General features: G+C 41.2%; 1 protein-coding gene across 1 annotated transcript in view; it reads left to right on the plus strand.

Moving 5' to 3' along the window:
- Window positions 1–13,301, plus strand: part of LOC117753416 (CSC1-like protein 1) — a 63,389-nt gene extending 50,088 nt beyond the window's left edge. Inside the window, exons 25-27 of the mRNA XM_034571493.1 lie at window positions 12,416–12,495; window positions 12,595–12,715; window positions 13,212–13,301. Coding sequence (XP_034427384.1) covers window positions 12,416–12,495; window positions 12,595–12,715; window positions 13,212–13,301 — 291 coding nt within the window. The remainder of the gene's footprint in view (window positions 1–12,415; window positions 12,496–12,594; window positions 12,716–13,211) is intronic.
- Window positions 13,302–16,417: the final 3,116 nt, after the last annotated feature.

Below are 16,417 nucleotides of genomic sequence, written 5' to 3' on the forward strand. Positions count from 1 at the left end.
AAAGCAAGTCTTTAGTCTTTTCAAATGCCTGAGTTGTTCAAAGCTTTTTCCCTCTGAAATCTCTTGTTTTCTCTGCTGTAATCCTTTATTTATCCAGTAACTCACCAAAAATGTGTTTTGCTCTACCTCCACTTGCTAGTTACACAGCTGCTTCAGTATTAATGATCTGATGGTGTCATACAGCTTAATAAAATAATATAATAATCGGTCAAACAAGTAATTTTATGTTAAAACTTTAACTACAGTTAGCCAGCCTGTATCTTACGGTGTCAGGTGTTGTTACATTTAAATGTTTCAGCCCAGAAACCGCAGCAAAATGCTGCAAAAACTTTTTGAGATTGAATGTGCCCCTGGAAATGTTAGTCATGTGACCAGTTGCGCACACTGGTACAGTGTAAACAGGAAGCAGATTGTCTACTCTGCAGTTGGTTGATTAGTAACAATGAATGGACGCTCTCATCTAATTACTCTGGCGCTGAAATGAAAAGCACACGCATCGCTCACAGGGCCAGTGTGACCAGGGGCATTCCCTGCTGGATGAAGAACTGCCAGCAGCAGAGCATGAGAGGCAGTGTAGCTGAGCAGGGTTAGGAGGAGGTCGTATTTTAATGGATCACTCTGTTGACAGAATGGGCTGTGATTGGTGAGTGACAGATGAGTAAACCTTAAAACTCAGTAGCTGACAGCTTATGACAGCTGAGCATATGACTCTGTGTCCTGCATGAACTAACGCGACGCTTCATTTATTCACAAAAAATAGTGGGGCTGTCTGTCATTCAACAAAACACATGTGCGAACAATTCTGCAGTTAAAGTTCTCACCATGAATTTAAGAAAAGTCTGAGGATGATATTGGTAAATGAGGCCCATTGATGGGGAAGACACAACCAGAGAACCTTCTCACGTGCAATTCCTGAGGGGGACACAAATACCAACCCTAACCCTGTAAAAATGATTATAGTCATAGTTCATGCTCAATACTAGAGAAGCAACACCCATATACTGAAGTACAGCTAATATCACTAATTTGATTTAGTTTTATCAAAAGTATAAGATCTCTAATATTTGTCTGAAATTTCTATGTTTCTAATGTGTAAAAGTCCAGAACATTATGAAGCCTACCAGACACTGAACATATATTAACAGTGTTTGTTGTATGTATTTGTTTATGAATTAGGTCTTCATTTATTTCCAAAATTATACAGGAAATTACACCATGGCAGCCATTTTACATCAGGCCATTCTACATGCAGTAATAATTTTACATTCACTAATAATGATTTCCTACATTTATCCTGTTTTCCCTCCCTTGTGATCGTCTGCACCTGTTCTTAGTGTGTTTTTCTGTGTTCAGTGTTGCTGGATGTACGATAATTAACGTATTTGTGCGAAAATGTTGCCCCCTGTAGGATCAATTATGCATATGTACAATAACTGGATCATTTTGTGACACTCAGTTGTAATCTGGATGATAAAATATGGATCACATCTGTGTTTATGCATCTCTTCTTTTTAGACAATCATGCTTGTGATGATGAATGTCACCGTCACGTCGTGACACCGTGACTAGCGAGCTTAACACAAGTCCTTCCTGTCTCATATTTTTAAATAAGAGCCTTGTGCCTTCTGTACTCCAAAGTGTTTCGGAGTCTCGACACAGAGAATTGGTGAATTGGAGAATTGGTCGAGCACATTCATCGGTGTGTGACCTCACTACTGTGGCTCCACCCCCTGATCACTGGCTCCCTCTGCACAAGAGGTCAGCGTTTGGGTCCGGGATATTTTGGCTCAATTTCCGAATAGTGGGAGGAGCTATTTTCAAATTAGTCACCATTCAGCTTGTTTCATGTTCTTACCCTCCTATTAGTCTAAACGTAAATTCATAACAATTTATATGAAATGATATATTAATATTTCATGTGGCTCTGAGATTAAGGACCAACTACAATTATTTCATGGCAGGTTTCTGTGGCAGAAGCAAGTAGGTTGAGGTGTGATTGATTGGAACATTATTATTTATTTTGACTGTGTATTCAGTGATGGATGTTCCCAGCGTTCTCCTGGAGGCCATTTGGTCACAATGTCCTCAGGTGTGGAGATGTAGTCTTGCAGGACAGTGTGCCCTTAACTCTTTATTTCTTTGAGTCATGTCAGAAGGAAAATCATTATGTGTTTTATAAGATTGTCTAAGCATTGTTTTTTTGAATGGGCTCCAGCGCTCCCCAAGTTTTTTCTTATGCCTTTAAAATCACTGATATTTTGGCCTGACTTTCAGATGGTTGAGGTCGACATTTTTCCATCTCAGGTTTCTAGAGGGATTTACAAAACACTTGTTGGAAATCTTTTATTGGATCTAACGTATCGAGGTGTCAACCTGCTCCACTCAGTGTGTGTGTGTTGGGGGGGATAAATAACATAAATATTAGATTTAGTTTTTAGATTTTGAAGGATATTTTTTTCCTCCTTGGTTTCTAAAGGAAACAGGGGTCCTAAGGTGGAGAAAGGAATAAGAACCCCAGTCAGTGCTTATGTTCCAACTGACATTTCAATAGGGAGAGACTTCAGTATGATGTAGAACCCCATGGAAGTGGTCCTTTAAATTCAGTGCTTATTAGGGGATATAAGGGAGACTTTATATAAAGGAGACTTTCCCCTGGAGCCTCCACCCTTGTGGTGGTGATGAGGAATGGAGCACAGTTTGAACCTGTCATGAAGGGCTCCTAGTCTGTTGTGCAATCTGGAGTTGAGGTGGTGAAGACATGGAGATGGGTCATGCAGTGATGAACAGAATTTAAGAAATCCTGATCCATTTCTGCTGTTGATTTGGCTTCAAAGAAAATGAGATGTATTTGATCTCCTCCTGACGGTTATTAATTAATTAATTTATATGTGGCCACTTTACATTTTTGATTTAAATTTTAAAAAACAGTTAAGCTCAGGAGTTTGTTGTAAAAAATATTACAATATTTTGTAGATATTACATCTGGGACTTTTGTTTTCATGTAACAGTACTTTAAATTTGTATGTAAGTCTGTCTTGAACACACCTTATGACTTGTGAGGCATTTGTATAGAAGACCGTCTTCCTTACGGAACTTTCACCAAGTCTCATTTCAGCTGCTTGCAGTGCACATTTAACCTTCATCAGAAATTTCAACTACTTTTATCACTGACATGTCAACTGATATTTCAACTGCTTCACACTTTTCAAGTTACAGTTGAATTGCTTTTATCTTCTCCTCCAGTGATGTTTCCCCTGTTTTCATCTTTTACTCTTCTAATGTTACTTTGTAACTCTGTACACTTTGACTGACCCTTCAAATCCTTTCATGTCTCCTTTCATGTTTTTGCCTTCGAACAACAACAAAATTCCACTTCAAAAGACTTCTATTCCCACTGCTTTTAGCATTTATATCCACAATGCTTTTTTTCAGGAGGTCAACATCTCCGTCAGAATACACGTCACCTGATTTCAGCTCCTTTCAATGCTTGAACTTTAACTTTAACCTTTTCCACGACACCTTTAAGCACTTTCACTTCAATCAACACTTTGCTCAGAACTTACACTTAAATTCACACTTCAACTTCCTTCACTGTTTTTACTTTAATCTTTTCACCACTTCTGTTTTAAACTCCCCTTCAGCTTCTTTCAGTATCTGTATTTCAGATGATACTTCAACAGTTTCATTGTTACATCTTCTTCATCTAAAACCTCACAGACAAAGAACGGCCTGGTCCTTTATCTAGATATAAATCTATTCCGCACAGGGCTGATAAACTGGTTTGTGCTCTCTTCTTCCATAATTTACGCACTGATGTGCATTCCAGTTACAAACAAATAGCTGGAAATTAACATCAGGCCAGACTGTGGCTTTGCCTTCAGGTCATTTTCTCAGTAGGCCTACTGAACATGAGGTACTACTGGCTGCCAGATGTGAACATCTGTCTCATCTGTTTCCTATAATCATGTTGTCACTTCTTCCTGACTGACAGCACTAGTTTCAGGTTGTTTCAATACCTAGACACTGACTTTTTTTTTTCCTTTTTACCTCAAAGTCAGCTCTTTATCTACATGAGCCAACAAACATTTGACCTGCGTATGAAGGCTTATGTCGATTGGCAATCCTGTTGTCTATCAACGGCCGAAGGATGATGCCAATGTTAACTAACTATTAGAACTAAGATGTTATCAAGACAATCTATTGGCTCTGTGCCCAGCTGCTTTGCATTTAAAGACGTTTCTGGTGGAGCGGCATGTCTGCACCCTAAGCCCCATTTACCCATTAACACCTGGCGCGCCTAATACAAACGCACAAGGGTCGTTTGAAAACCGCTCTCTAAAACCTGAGGCTTTTCTTAAGAGCTGGCAGAATTGCCAACATTTAAACAGGGCTCTCACCATAGCAGCCTGAGACACAACTGTTGCTTTTGAGCATACTTTATTAAACTTAAAACATAAATTCAAGAGTCAAACTTAAACTTCCTGGGCTTTGCAGCTCAGTTTCTGTGTCTCTTTCCTTGTGACTCTCTGCGTCTCTGAGTGTTCCCTCGAGGCTGCTGCCTTTTAAACGTGAGGATCGATCAGCTAACAGCTCTCACCTGAGCTGATTGATCCTCTGTGGTGCAGGTGGGGGTGCTCTCCCAGTATTTTATCAGCCACATGTCTTCAAAATGATGACTTCATAGAAGAGACTCACATGGGAGAATGGGAGAATCAGGCAGATGGGAAGGAGGAGAAGGCCTGGCAGAAAGAGAGAGACGAGTTCTGTATATACGTATCTGTTATTTGATTTATCATGTCTCAAACTGATGAATTAATATGTGTACATTTAATCACAGACATGCCACATCAGTCAGCTCAGTCCTGTGAGGCCCAGGCTGCTGCTACAGCTGCTGCTGCTATCGCTACCTCTGCTAATGCCCTTATTGCTGCTCTAGAATCAGCATTATTAGTGTTAGCTGCTGCTCCTGCTCCGTCCTCTCCTGTTAATGCTCTTGTGATTCTCCTGCTCATGCGGCTGCTGCTCAGTTTGGAGTACATATACCCACAGGTGTGTACATGACAAAGGTTTTGTTGCATTTTTTAGTTTGAGTACAATTCCTGCAACAATATCATTTTAACTATGACAAGTACTGAAATCATTCATGTCTTTTTTCTGCATTGCATTGACGGAGTGCACTAGCAAAATCTGCTTCTTCTCGAAGCTTCAAAGATGCTCGCTGCACCTGCTCCAGTTCCCCGCTCTCAGGATGAGCTTTTCCTCTTAAGCAGCTTTGGAACCAGTGGACTAAGTTTCGGGTGATAATCTCTGCAGGGAAGGAACCTCTCCCCCCATATTCTATATTTTCTGTGTTTTTGAAATGCCAATAAATATGTTTCGTCTGTAACTCAATGACTATGAATAATTGATGTGTGTGTGCACAAGCAGATATATGATTTTTGGTGCTGATATACAACATAGAATATTGCAGGTAGTTCGCTCTTAAATGTGTGTGTGTCTTTAAAAGAGTGTGTGTGTGTGTGTGTGCGTGCGTGTGTGCGTGTGTGTAATCACTACACGCCACAGGACAGCTCCCTCTGCTGAGAAGAAGAATATGAAGGCCTCCTGCACCCTCATGGACTTGCAGAGTTGTTGTCCTCCCAGACCTGGCAGTGGCTCCACCTCACCACCAATGATGCTCCTCACTGCAGTCATCTGGGTTGTCCTCCACAGGAAGTTGTGGAGAAACCAATTAGCCTTCCCACCTTTCTCTGCAACCTCTGGATGGACTTCAATTGCCTGTCTTGAACTCCTCTAATTGGACGAAATAATCCCAGAGTCACTCTCCTACCACCAGCCAAACTCGGGACAGGTGGTAGTTGAAAACCCTTTGCTCTCGTGCCGGGTCATACCCAGGGAATGACCTCATTAGGTTATTCACAGTGGAAAGGCCTCATCAGCAACAAACCCGTGTAGCTGGGGTCCTTGGTGCTCAGCTCCTGGTAGTGGCAGGTCAGCGGGCAGTTGGAGACTACCAGATCTGAGGGCCTGGCCAGAAAATGGTGAGAATCCGACCATCACTGGTTCTTCCATAGCTGCCAACATCAATCACGCAATACTGGGCATTTGCAGGTGCCACGAGAACTAAGACATTAAAGACAAAACGGAAAATGACACTAATATTGTTGCACAAGCACAGATACAGAGGAGACATTGCTATTAAATAGATAATAAAATGACATTTTAATGTGAAATGGGATCACCTCCGTCGTGAGGTATCTTGCAACAGCTGTAGTGCATTCTTCCCATTTCGCACTGCCATGCTTGTATTTGGAGCCTTTGGCAAAAGCTGCAAACATCATGGTCTAGCAAGGTCTGGATAAAAATGCTAGCTTGAGGCAGTTTCGTGCAAGTGCAAATAAAATTGTTGTCTGCATGTCCTTTACTGGCCCACATCTTTTACATAGTTTGCAGAGCTGTGGCAATATTACTCTGACGTACATGGACTGCCCCCGGTCCATCAAATAGTCTATTGGTGACCTGCAGTACCTCGATTTAATGATAGAAAATAATCAACAATCGCCCACGCCTAAAAGCGTAAAGAGTCACAGCTCAGTATGTCTCTCAGATGTCTCTCACACAAGCTCTAAGTAAAGTGTGGCAGTTTCTGGTGACATGAATCCAGGCTAAAAATACTTTGAACTGAGGTCATTCAGCAAAGAGTGAATGAAAGCTTTGCAATCTCATTCTATTAGATCACAGTGAAAGGAGCTTCACCTTGATTCCAAAACCATAGACACGCTCAGAAATAATCAGTTCATATGTATGAATCAGAGATGGATCATTGTTGAAAGCTACATATTTGGCTGCTTAAGCACAAAGATGTGAAAGAGGGGATACATATACAGATCCGATTTTTACATGTTTTGGTCATTCTGATCTGAGTGATTCTATCTGCTTTCCCCCTCTCTCAGCAACACGTATCGCACTCACTCAGAAATACGGTTACCTTACGTTATTTGTGTGTGTGTGTGTGTGTGTGTGTGTGTGTGTGCTGTGAAACTGAAGGACAGTGTAAAGATAAAAGTGAGTGGTCTGAAGAGCTACTAGCCTGACCCAGAGTAACCTCCTATCTTCTGACAGAATTGGAAAGTGTCAGAACCACGTGATGAGTCCATCAATCACTCGTCCGTGCCTTTTTTTGTTTTGATCAATGGCGGTTAGACATTATGTAGCACTCAGCGTACATTATACAAGCAAATATTATCCACTGCAGTATGTTAAAAGAGTGAAAGGAGTATATGAGAAGGGTATATTCACAAAACACATATTTACCCCTCTTGGGTTTCAGTATTGCTTGCTAGCAGTGTGGAAGGTTGTGGTATTCATTTTTAAACAAAGCAAATCTGCAACATCGAATTTTCCAGTGCAGGTTTTTGAGATCATACACAGTCACAGCAAATAAGTAGATCAGTGGAGTGCACACCTCCGTCAAAGCCCAACAGTCCCTGTAAAATAAATATAACTGCACCAAATTACACACACTCATTATTATCAGTCATCTAAATTTGGCTGCCGTTTTACATCGAGATCCATGAATTATTACCTGGGAAATTGATGAAAAACCTAAAAAAAAGGGCAAATCTCACAATGTTAGAGATTTTTGTGGTGATCACATGTTTTCGTGGTTACCCATACAGTAGTTATTGTGGAATGTTGCTAACTAACAGACAAACACAGATGAAAACATAACGGCCTTGACAGAGATAATAATCATAATAATGGGTTGTATAATATTTTGGGTTTTTTATACTTTAAAATAGAAAAGTACTGCTCTACTTTAGTCAGCTTCACGCTGATAATGTGCATGTATAAGTTAGAAGACACATTATGCGCGTCTGTAGTGCTTCTCTTGAGTATAATGAATAACCTGTGATGTGTTGTCCACTTTGTTAAGTGTAAGTGTCACTGCCTCTTAAACCGTGATTTATGCTTGAGAATATTTAATTGTCAACGTTTCTGACAGACTTTGTACACATTTGGCCTCCTCCTCCATTAACATGTTGAACATAATCTGGACTATTACTGAGGGTGATGTACTAATATGTCTCTGTCATGGTGCTCATAATATAAGAGCAAATTTATCTCTTGAACCGTGCTGCTTTTTCTTTGGATGCTAATTTGTATATCAACTTGCCACACACACCGACCATTTGCTGTCAGCAGAGGGAGGGAGCTACACTGAGTCTGGGATCATCAGTCATCTGTACTGATTTGTCACTGAATGTTTAAAAGAATAGCTGTTAGTAAAAAACAACAGCTGCAGTAACCTTTTAAAAATACAATGTTTTTTATTGTGATATAAACGTGCAATAAAAACATTGCCTGCAATGCAATGAATAAGAGAACAATAAATGTTATTTATATACCCCATGCATCCACACAGGGTTTTAAATATATTAATTTATTAATTTAATATAGAAGACTTGGGCACAGCAAACAAAAGAAAACAAACTAAACTAATAATTTACATGATTACATTTTTTATTCAGCTACAACTCCTTTACACTTGGTGGCAATAAAAACAACCAGAATTTACAACAGCTGTAAAACAACACAAATACGCACTGTTTCACAGTAAAAAGTCAGCCACACATCATTCAATACATTGTTCTTTTTTCAAGCACTGTGTACTTGAATAAAGCTTAGAAAATCTGACACGTTTAACACATTTTTATATAGATTCTTAGTGTTGTAAGTAATTGAAATTATTTCATTTAATTAAAAAACTGACAGGACAGGGGCTAATCAGGTTTGGAGCCAGTGTCCCCCCCCCCGGCCCCGCCCCTGTCTCATGGGCTGAAGGTCAGGAATGGGTCATCCACTAATGACAAGGTCGGTGGTTCGTTCCATGTTTACGCCAGTCCACAAGCCAAAGTGTCCTTGGACAAATCACTGAAAGGGTTTGTGATGGAAAAAAAGGCCATGTACAGAAATACTGTGTGAATGTGCTCGAGTGGGTGAATGTGACTTGTACTGTAAAGCGGTTTGAAGGGTTGATAAGACGAGGAAATCCATTTACCATTAATCCTCTGGGTTTTCTAGCCAGAAGCCACACTGTTCAATAATGTTTAGTTATAGATAAGCTGTAACTCGTTAGTCTAGAAAGGATAAAGGATATTAAACAGTGTTCCTCTGAGCGCAGTTTGAACCTCCCCAAACCGCAGACAAGATTGAAATTCCTCAGTGGGTTCTGCCAGTGGTTCCAGGTGTGCTGGGTGTATGGAGTGCTGCTGTTCTTCCAGCAGACACAGGGGTTTGGAAAAGTAATGTGGCCATGAAGGCTCCACATCTGGAACAGCAGCTGGACCTGGAGGAAAGAGTCTTATTTTTCAAACTTCTACATGAATTAAAATAATCACAACCAAGCGGCTGATGTCCAAATGTGGCTGTAGACTTCAACTCCATGTGACACCAAATGCAAACAGGCAAGTGCAATTAATGCAATTGGAGACTGCAACTTACAGGTTGTATTGTTGAGTCTGTAAGACTGGAACATGTCAACCCGACTTTTTAACAGTGCTGCTACACGTCAAGGACAGAGACCAAACCTATTAAGATACAATGATTTAACACTCACTGCTACTGGACGACTGTTTTTCATCCCTGTAATTGAAGAAAATCTATGAAGAGGGAACAGAACAAAGAACGAGGGTCTAAAATCATAGACTGTGTATTTTAACAAGTTTTCTCTAATACCAATAGAAAAATGCTCAGACCATCGTCTGGGTCTAGAAAGGGAAGCCAGTGTGGAAGTGCATAAAATCTAGATTTTTTGTCAAATGACCAGCAGGGGGCAACTCCATTGGTTGCAAAAATAAAGTTGGCTTTATAGAAGTCTCTTAGAAAATGACCCTAGTACTCACTTGATTTATAACGTTTGTAGTTTAATACAGAGTTTGTGGTCTCAGGGGCTAGTTTAAAGTCTTCAATACAGCTTGATGTTAATACCATAAACTGTGGTCCAATATAGAGTAAAATATAGCACAGAATGGGGCGTGGCTACCATGTGATTGACAGCTGGGACCATCCCCCATAACATTTTGTTGGTCTCTGATTTGATTGTTCAGCACTCGGTTCTACTCATAAACATTTTTTTGGAGTCTTCTGTTTTTTTGTGGGAAATACATTTTAAACCAGTTTGTTTCTCGATGTTTGTGTCTGGCACACATTACCCAGTCCCAGTGTGTTGTGTAAGTGCAACTGCTACATTAATGTAGTATATAAAATTGTGAAGTGACTCCAAATCCATAAAACTGTATGCAAAGGACGCAGTGACTCTTAGGAAGGCTTTGCTTGCTCGCGTCCTCCATTTCCACAGAAGAACAACAATGGCAATGACAATTTGTGGAAGTGAAAATAAAGAAATTGCAGGTGATAGAGAAAGTGATGAAACATGAGCAGCAGATATTGTTAACAAGTATAAAATTCCACAAAAATCCATTAAAACACAAGGACTGTTGATTTGAGTTGACATTTACAAGACGAGCGAGCAGCGCTGTGACGGAATAGCCACTTGCTGCTATTTCACGGAACTGGTCTTTTCTGAGAGGACAATTAAAGTGTCAACGTTTGTAATGTCATTCTTGTTAGCGAGTTAGATAGTTGCCACGTACAAGCTTGGAATCGCAGATCTGACATTTAGTCGCCCTGTTGGGAAGCTGAAATGAAGAGGGGGAGGGAGGAGGAGGCACTGCTACCGGGGCTTGTCGGCTCAGGAGCGTCTTTCATCCGAAATAATTACGGTATTCAATCCCCATGATTGATAATCCTGGTACTGGTGCGTGGAGCCTTGGCTTCTCTTCATACTAAGAGTGATTGAAGGGTGTGTGGGTGCATGTGTGTGTGTGTGTGTGTTTGGGTCGGTCATGATTTGGCAATAATGAGCCAATTAGAATTGGAGTCTGCCCCATGCATTCCTTCTCTGGAATCAAAGCACACACAGGGTGTTCTCCACATCTTCATTTTAGTTTTTATTTTCCTCCTCCACCGCTGTTCTCTTCACTAATTCAAAAGCCTGGGTTATGTTTGAACAGCATACACCACAAACGAAAAAAGCTCAAGTGAAGCTGATAACATTAAGTGGCCTATTAAATATTCAACAGTGAGTTTTCCCAGCACAGAAGCACAACCCTGGAGACGCCCAAACTGCTTGAGATCTTGCCATTATTAATGATAGTAATCACACCTTTCACAGCACGACATGTCAAAATGTCTGCTGTGAGAAATGTCTAGTGAATCGATTAGAGCTCTGTCGTCTTCCTTCGCTATAGCCGGAAAACTGCAACAGTGAAGTGGCCACATATATTGCAACATGCATGGTAGGGGTCCATCTACACCACTTATCCTCTGAGGGTCGAAGGGGAGCTGGAGCGAATCCCTGCTGACATTGTGCGAGAGGGCCAACATAGAGACTAACAACCATTTACATTCACATCTATGGGCAATTTCGAGTAAGCTACACTCTTCCTTAAAAAATAACAATAAATCTCCCTCGCATCATAACACGTTTAAGTGTTTAAGTTCATGTTGCTGCTAATGCTCCTATGCTTTAACTTACAACTTAAGTAAAATCCGGACTTCTCTTCTACGGCTGCACTTTTTGTAACATCATCCACCACCTCTGTTGTCTATGTGCCGGCACAGCCGTCGGGGCCAATCTGAGGTTCAGTACCTTGCCCCAGGAGACATCAGCATGTGGAAGGGCGGATTATTTGTTAAGTTTGTCCTTATCTGCTTCACCGGTGTGGCTGTGCAGGGCCTTAGGGTCAGGGTTAGGTCTCGAGGGCATGTTTTTTTTGTTTGTGTTTGGAAGCAAGAAGCAAACAACACAAAGTGACATAGTGACTACTTGCAGGGCTGATAAACTGCTGTAGCTACCACGCTAACTGTCTGCAATTAATGTCTAAGCCATATTCACTGTGCCTTTTCATAAAGATATCATCCTACAACACAGACTGACTGAAGCACTAAAGTACGGTGGCCCTGAGGTCTTGATCAGGATGCGAAAGCTACAATACGAGTTACATTGTGTCCTTTTTGTGACTTTTGCTTTCGTGTCGCAGCTTTTGCATTTGTGTGGGCCGCTGTACTAAAGCCTTTATTTTGAAATAAACTTTGAAATGAACTGAAAGAATAAAGTTAATATCGTCATACACACCATAAGTGTACATCTAAGCAACATGTTAATTTAACGGGATACACACATGTCTTTATAGTCTGTGTTGTTCTGGGTCACTCTGGTTGTGGGAGGGTTTGTCTTTGCCTTGTCCCCACTCTGTCCTCTCCCCCTGTTGGTGTGTTGCTGCTGCCTGGGCATGTCCTCCGTTTCCTGCGCCTCCCTCCAAACTCTCTCACTCGGCCGTTCCTCATTCAGCTTTCACCTGCACATCTGCCTGCCGTATTGAGGACCAGCTCGATCACCACTACTCTGCCAGAATGTCGGCCCGCCTTGAGGTATTCACGCCTCAGCCAACACCTGCTATAACTCTTGCACTTTTCTGGAAAGATTGATCCTGCATGTGCTCTAACTCTTGTTTTGCCTGTCTGTTTCAGGATGTTCTGCTCCTCCTCTCAATCAGTCCATCAGACGGCTCCACAGCCAGACTCTCCCGGATTCCCTCACTGGAAACAGTCTGGCACCCTGGCACCCTTCCCTTCCCTGAAGGGTGCCAGAGTGCAGAGGTGCCCTTCCCTCTCACACACACACACACACACACACACGTTCATTTAAATATAAAGGGCTCATTCTAGGGTAAACAAAACAACAATTCGTTCAATTTAGATGAAACACACTGAGTGAAAACATCACTAGGATAATTTTATATTCAATTTCTGCCAATAGATCCCTTTCACCTAAATCTTACACAATGGACCTTTTAATTTAATGAATCACTTAATCTACCTTGTATTGAGACCATTCTGCGATTGTAACAGTGAGATCTACTTTACTACTTGATGAGACAGTGAACTTTACAGATTCATACAGTTGGTGATTTGGCAGTTGAAGCTGTGTTGCTGGTAGCCTGGTGTGGGGAGCCTGACCAGAGTGGCCTTTAGAAGTTGCCAGAAGCAGACTCAGAAACAATGTTTATGTGTCAAATGTGTCATAATAAAGCAACCAAAATAGCCTCATATGCACACTCTGATGTCCTTTGTGTCTGCTTATACAGCTGCTTCCTTCAGCAGGAGCCGACGCAGACTACACCATCCTCGCTTGCCGCTCCTCTCCTAGAAACAAGCTGGTGAAAGTTATCTATTAGAACCAACTAAATAAGAAATTAGAAATTGACCCTACACACCAAATAATTACAAAACGTACTTCACATCACTGCTGATGTCGCCAAAGGTATAAATACAGGAAATGTTGGGCCACTTTCTCCTTTTGTTCCTGTAACACATGGCGGGGAAGGTGAGTAGCAAAGAAGTAGAGATTAACTCGTGTAAAGCTGAACCGATAAACACTAACTAAACTTATCAGTCGTAAAAAAAAAAAACTTGCCAGGTAATGTATGACAGCTAAGTCTGTCAGAGTGGAGTTTATTTGAGACTAAAAATCTGTTTTATTCTTCAGATATGTTAAAATATACATTTGGGATAAAGACGCTGTCTTCACATTCTGCAGCTGAGACTGAAAACCACAGAAGGGAATTGAACCGGACTTTAATCTCTGTACTGTAATTTGCTCCAGATGTGGAGGCACACTGCACTTTTCAGAGCGTGCACTTCCCCATAAATCAACATCTTTTCTTTTGTTCTTTGATGACAGTTATGTACATTATATCCCACAGCTACTGTGTCTTTAGCTGGTAGAGAAAGGTTCACTCATGTTCTGCCTCCGAGTAACAAGGCATTGAGTTATTTGTGTCCTTTGAGTATAGATACCACAAACACCAGAATTTGTATTCAGCCGTGACCTGAGGTTTAATAATTTCACCGAAACCAAACGGATGAAAAAGATAAGGGAATGGATGTTATAAATCATTCATTGTAAAAACCTAGAGGGGGCTGAGGAGGAAGCTTCAAATTTTGAAATGATGTCAATTCACTGCAAATGTTTAGGTTGCAAAGAATTAAAAGGAAAAAAATTCTTTGAGGGATCAATTCACGAATGATGACACACAGATGTCCTCAGAGCTCGTTGGACACCAGGCTCCTGCTGTGATGGAGGAATCCTCACAGACACGCAAATAGATCGGAAAGCAGTACTGGGAGTGAGCGTGTGGCGCTGCCTTGCGCCTGCCAGGTGCTCACTGCTGCAGGCTGTGAGGATGTGCATGTGTTTTACTGGAGGCAGGTGGACTGAGGTCTGACACTCATTGCCTGTGTTTATACCTGGCCTCAAATGCCTGCCTGAATCACTCATCTCCTGGAAACACTTTGTTCTGTGCCTTCGGGCAGGATGTCTTGACGTGGCTGTAAATGAGAAAAGAATGTGTCAGCGTGAAATGCAGCCCCGTGGGGAATGAAGCGTGTTAACTGTAAGTACAGTAGTGGCCATGAATGTGTCCCAGATCATTTTATGAACGTTAGGGAAGCTTGTCAAATTGAGAGATGACACTTATTTCAGCTGCATGCGGCTTACAGAGGTACAGGGAGGGTAAAAGGTCTTATTTCCATCTGGGAAAGCAGGCACGAAATGAAACAAGGTTCTCCAAATATAATAAGAAGGGCTCAGAGAGCACATCTGCTCATCTATCGCTCCACGGTAAAAACAATTCCTGCATCTGCATCCGTCGCTCAGCCGGAGGCTCGAGTGAGGTGGCGGTTGCGGATTGGACCAGAGACTTCACTCTCTTGCCTCTCCTCCTCCCACCTTCCAACACGACCGTGCCTTGTTTCATATCGACTCTTGGTGGATTTATTGTGAGCTTGTTTAGTGGAACTGAGAATCATCTTGGGTGACTTCTGTCCTGATACTTATATATTACTTTTATTAAGTTTATGGTTAGGAAGGCAGGTAGGATCACCTGCCTTTTCTTTTCATTGTCTTTTAGATGTGTCAGTGCCGATTGGTTATGGCTTGTTTTGTTTGTTGTTTTGGTTGTGCTCATAAAAATAAAAACTTTTGCTGGCACTAGACATCCTTGGGAGTGAGAAACGGTAGAAGCCATTTTTATATTATGCTCAGGTTTCCCCAATGCCAGGTGCAAAATTACCTCTTAGGCAGAGGTATATCAGTCTCCTAAATACGCCTGATATTGTTTCATCATGATCCAGGAAATTATTCCTTGGGAAATTGGTGAAAATGTCAAAAAAGCCTCCAACATCTCAAAAAAGTTGTTTCTATTTAATTTATTGTATACCTTATTTAATACGGACAATGAACTGCAGCTGTGGTAGAATTAGCAACAGTGAAGTGCTGCGAAGTTTATTCTTTGTTTATTTCATGTGTATCATGTCTGTTCCTCCAAAAGATGTTTCCTTCAAGTTTTCTTTCAATTTCTGCAAACACCCAGCAACAGGTTCCACAAGTGAACAAGTATTGTGTAAAATTAAAATAATATTAATATCTTTGATTCATAATGTGCCTTTCAAGGTACCCAAGGCTGCTTTACAGTGTAAGAAAATGAGAATAAAACAAAACAAAGGACAGAAAATATTAGTAGAAATGTTAGCGTGGGTTATTAAAACTAGAGTGAACAGATGGGTTTTAAGGAGGTTTTTTAAATTGTCTGGAGATGAGGCATTGTGTTTCATTCTAGTGCAGTGGTGAGATGTAACCAAGTTAATTTCTTTGTTATTTTACTCAAGTTCATTTTTCATGTATCTGGACTTTGGGTTACTTTTCACTTTTTTATCTATCTGTACTTTCTACTCCATATTTTTTTATGTATTACGTTACATATTCACATTGTTTTGTTTTCATATGTTTAAAGGTAATCCACAAAAAGAGTGGAATTGCTCCACTGATCCAATCAGAGCAGGCAGGGAACATTGGCCGACAGGGGCCACTGCTGGGACTCAACCACAGTGATGGAACAGACTGCATCAGAGAATAGGCTACACTCAATTTTTACTTTTGAAATTTAAGTGTGTTTAAAGGCAAGTACTTACTTTTACTAAAGGGGAAAGGTTAATGAGTACTTTAATTTGAGCACATTTTTGTCTACTTGTACTATTACATAAGTATAATGTTGAGGGCTTTCTCCACCACAGCTATGGGGGATGGTGAGCAGATCCGTATTTGAGGACAGTGAGTTCCAGGATGGACATGTAGGGCTTTATAGGTGAGGAGGAGGATTCTGTAAAGGATGTGGGACGTGACCGGAAGCAAGAGAGGATGGATCAGGGGTGATGTGCTGCCAGGGTTCGAGTCAGCTGAGAACATGGAGTGTTGTGCTGTCACCGCGTTGTAGTGTGTTAGCGTTTGCTCGTC

Source organism: Hippoglossus hippoglossus, chromosome 19 (assembly GCF_009819705.1).
Source record: "Hippoglossus hippoglossus isolate fHipHip1 chromosome 19, fHipHip1.pri, whole genome shotgun sequence".
Lineage (NCBI taxonomy): Eukaryota > Metazoa > Chordata > Actinopteri > Pleuronectiformes > Pleuronectidae > Hippoglossus > Hippoglossus hippoglossus.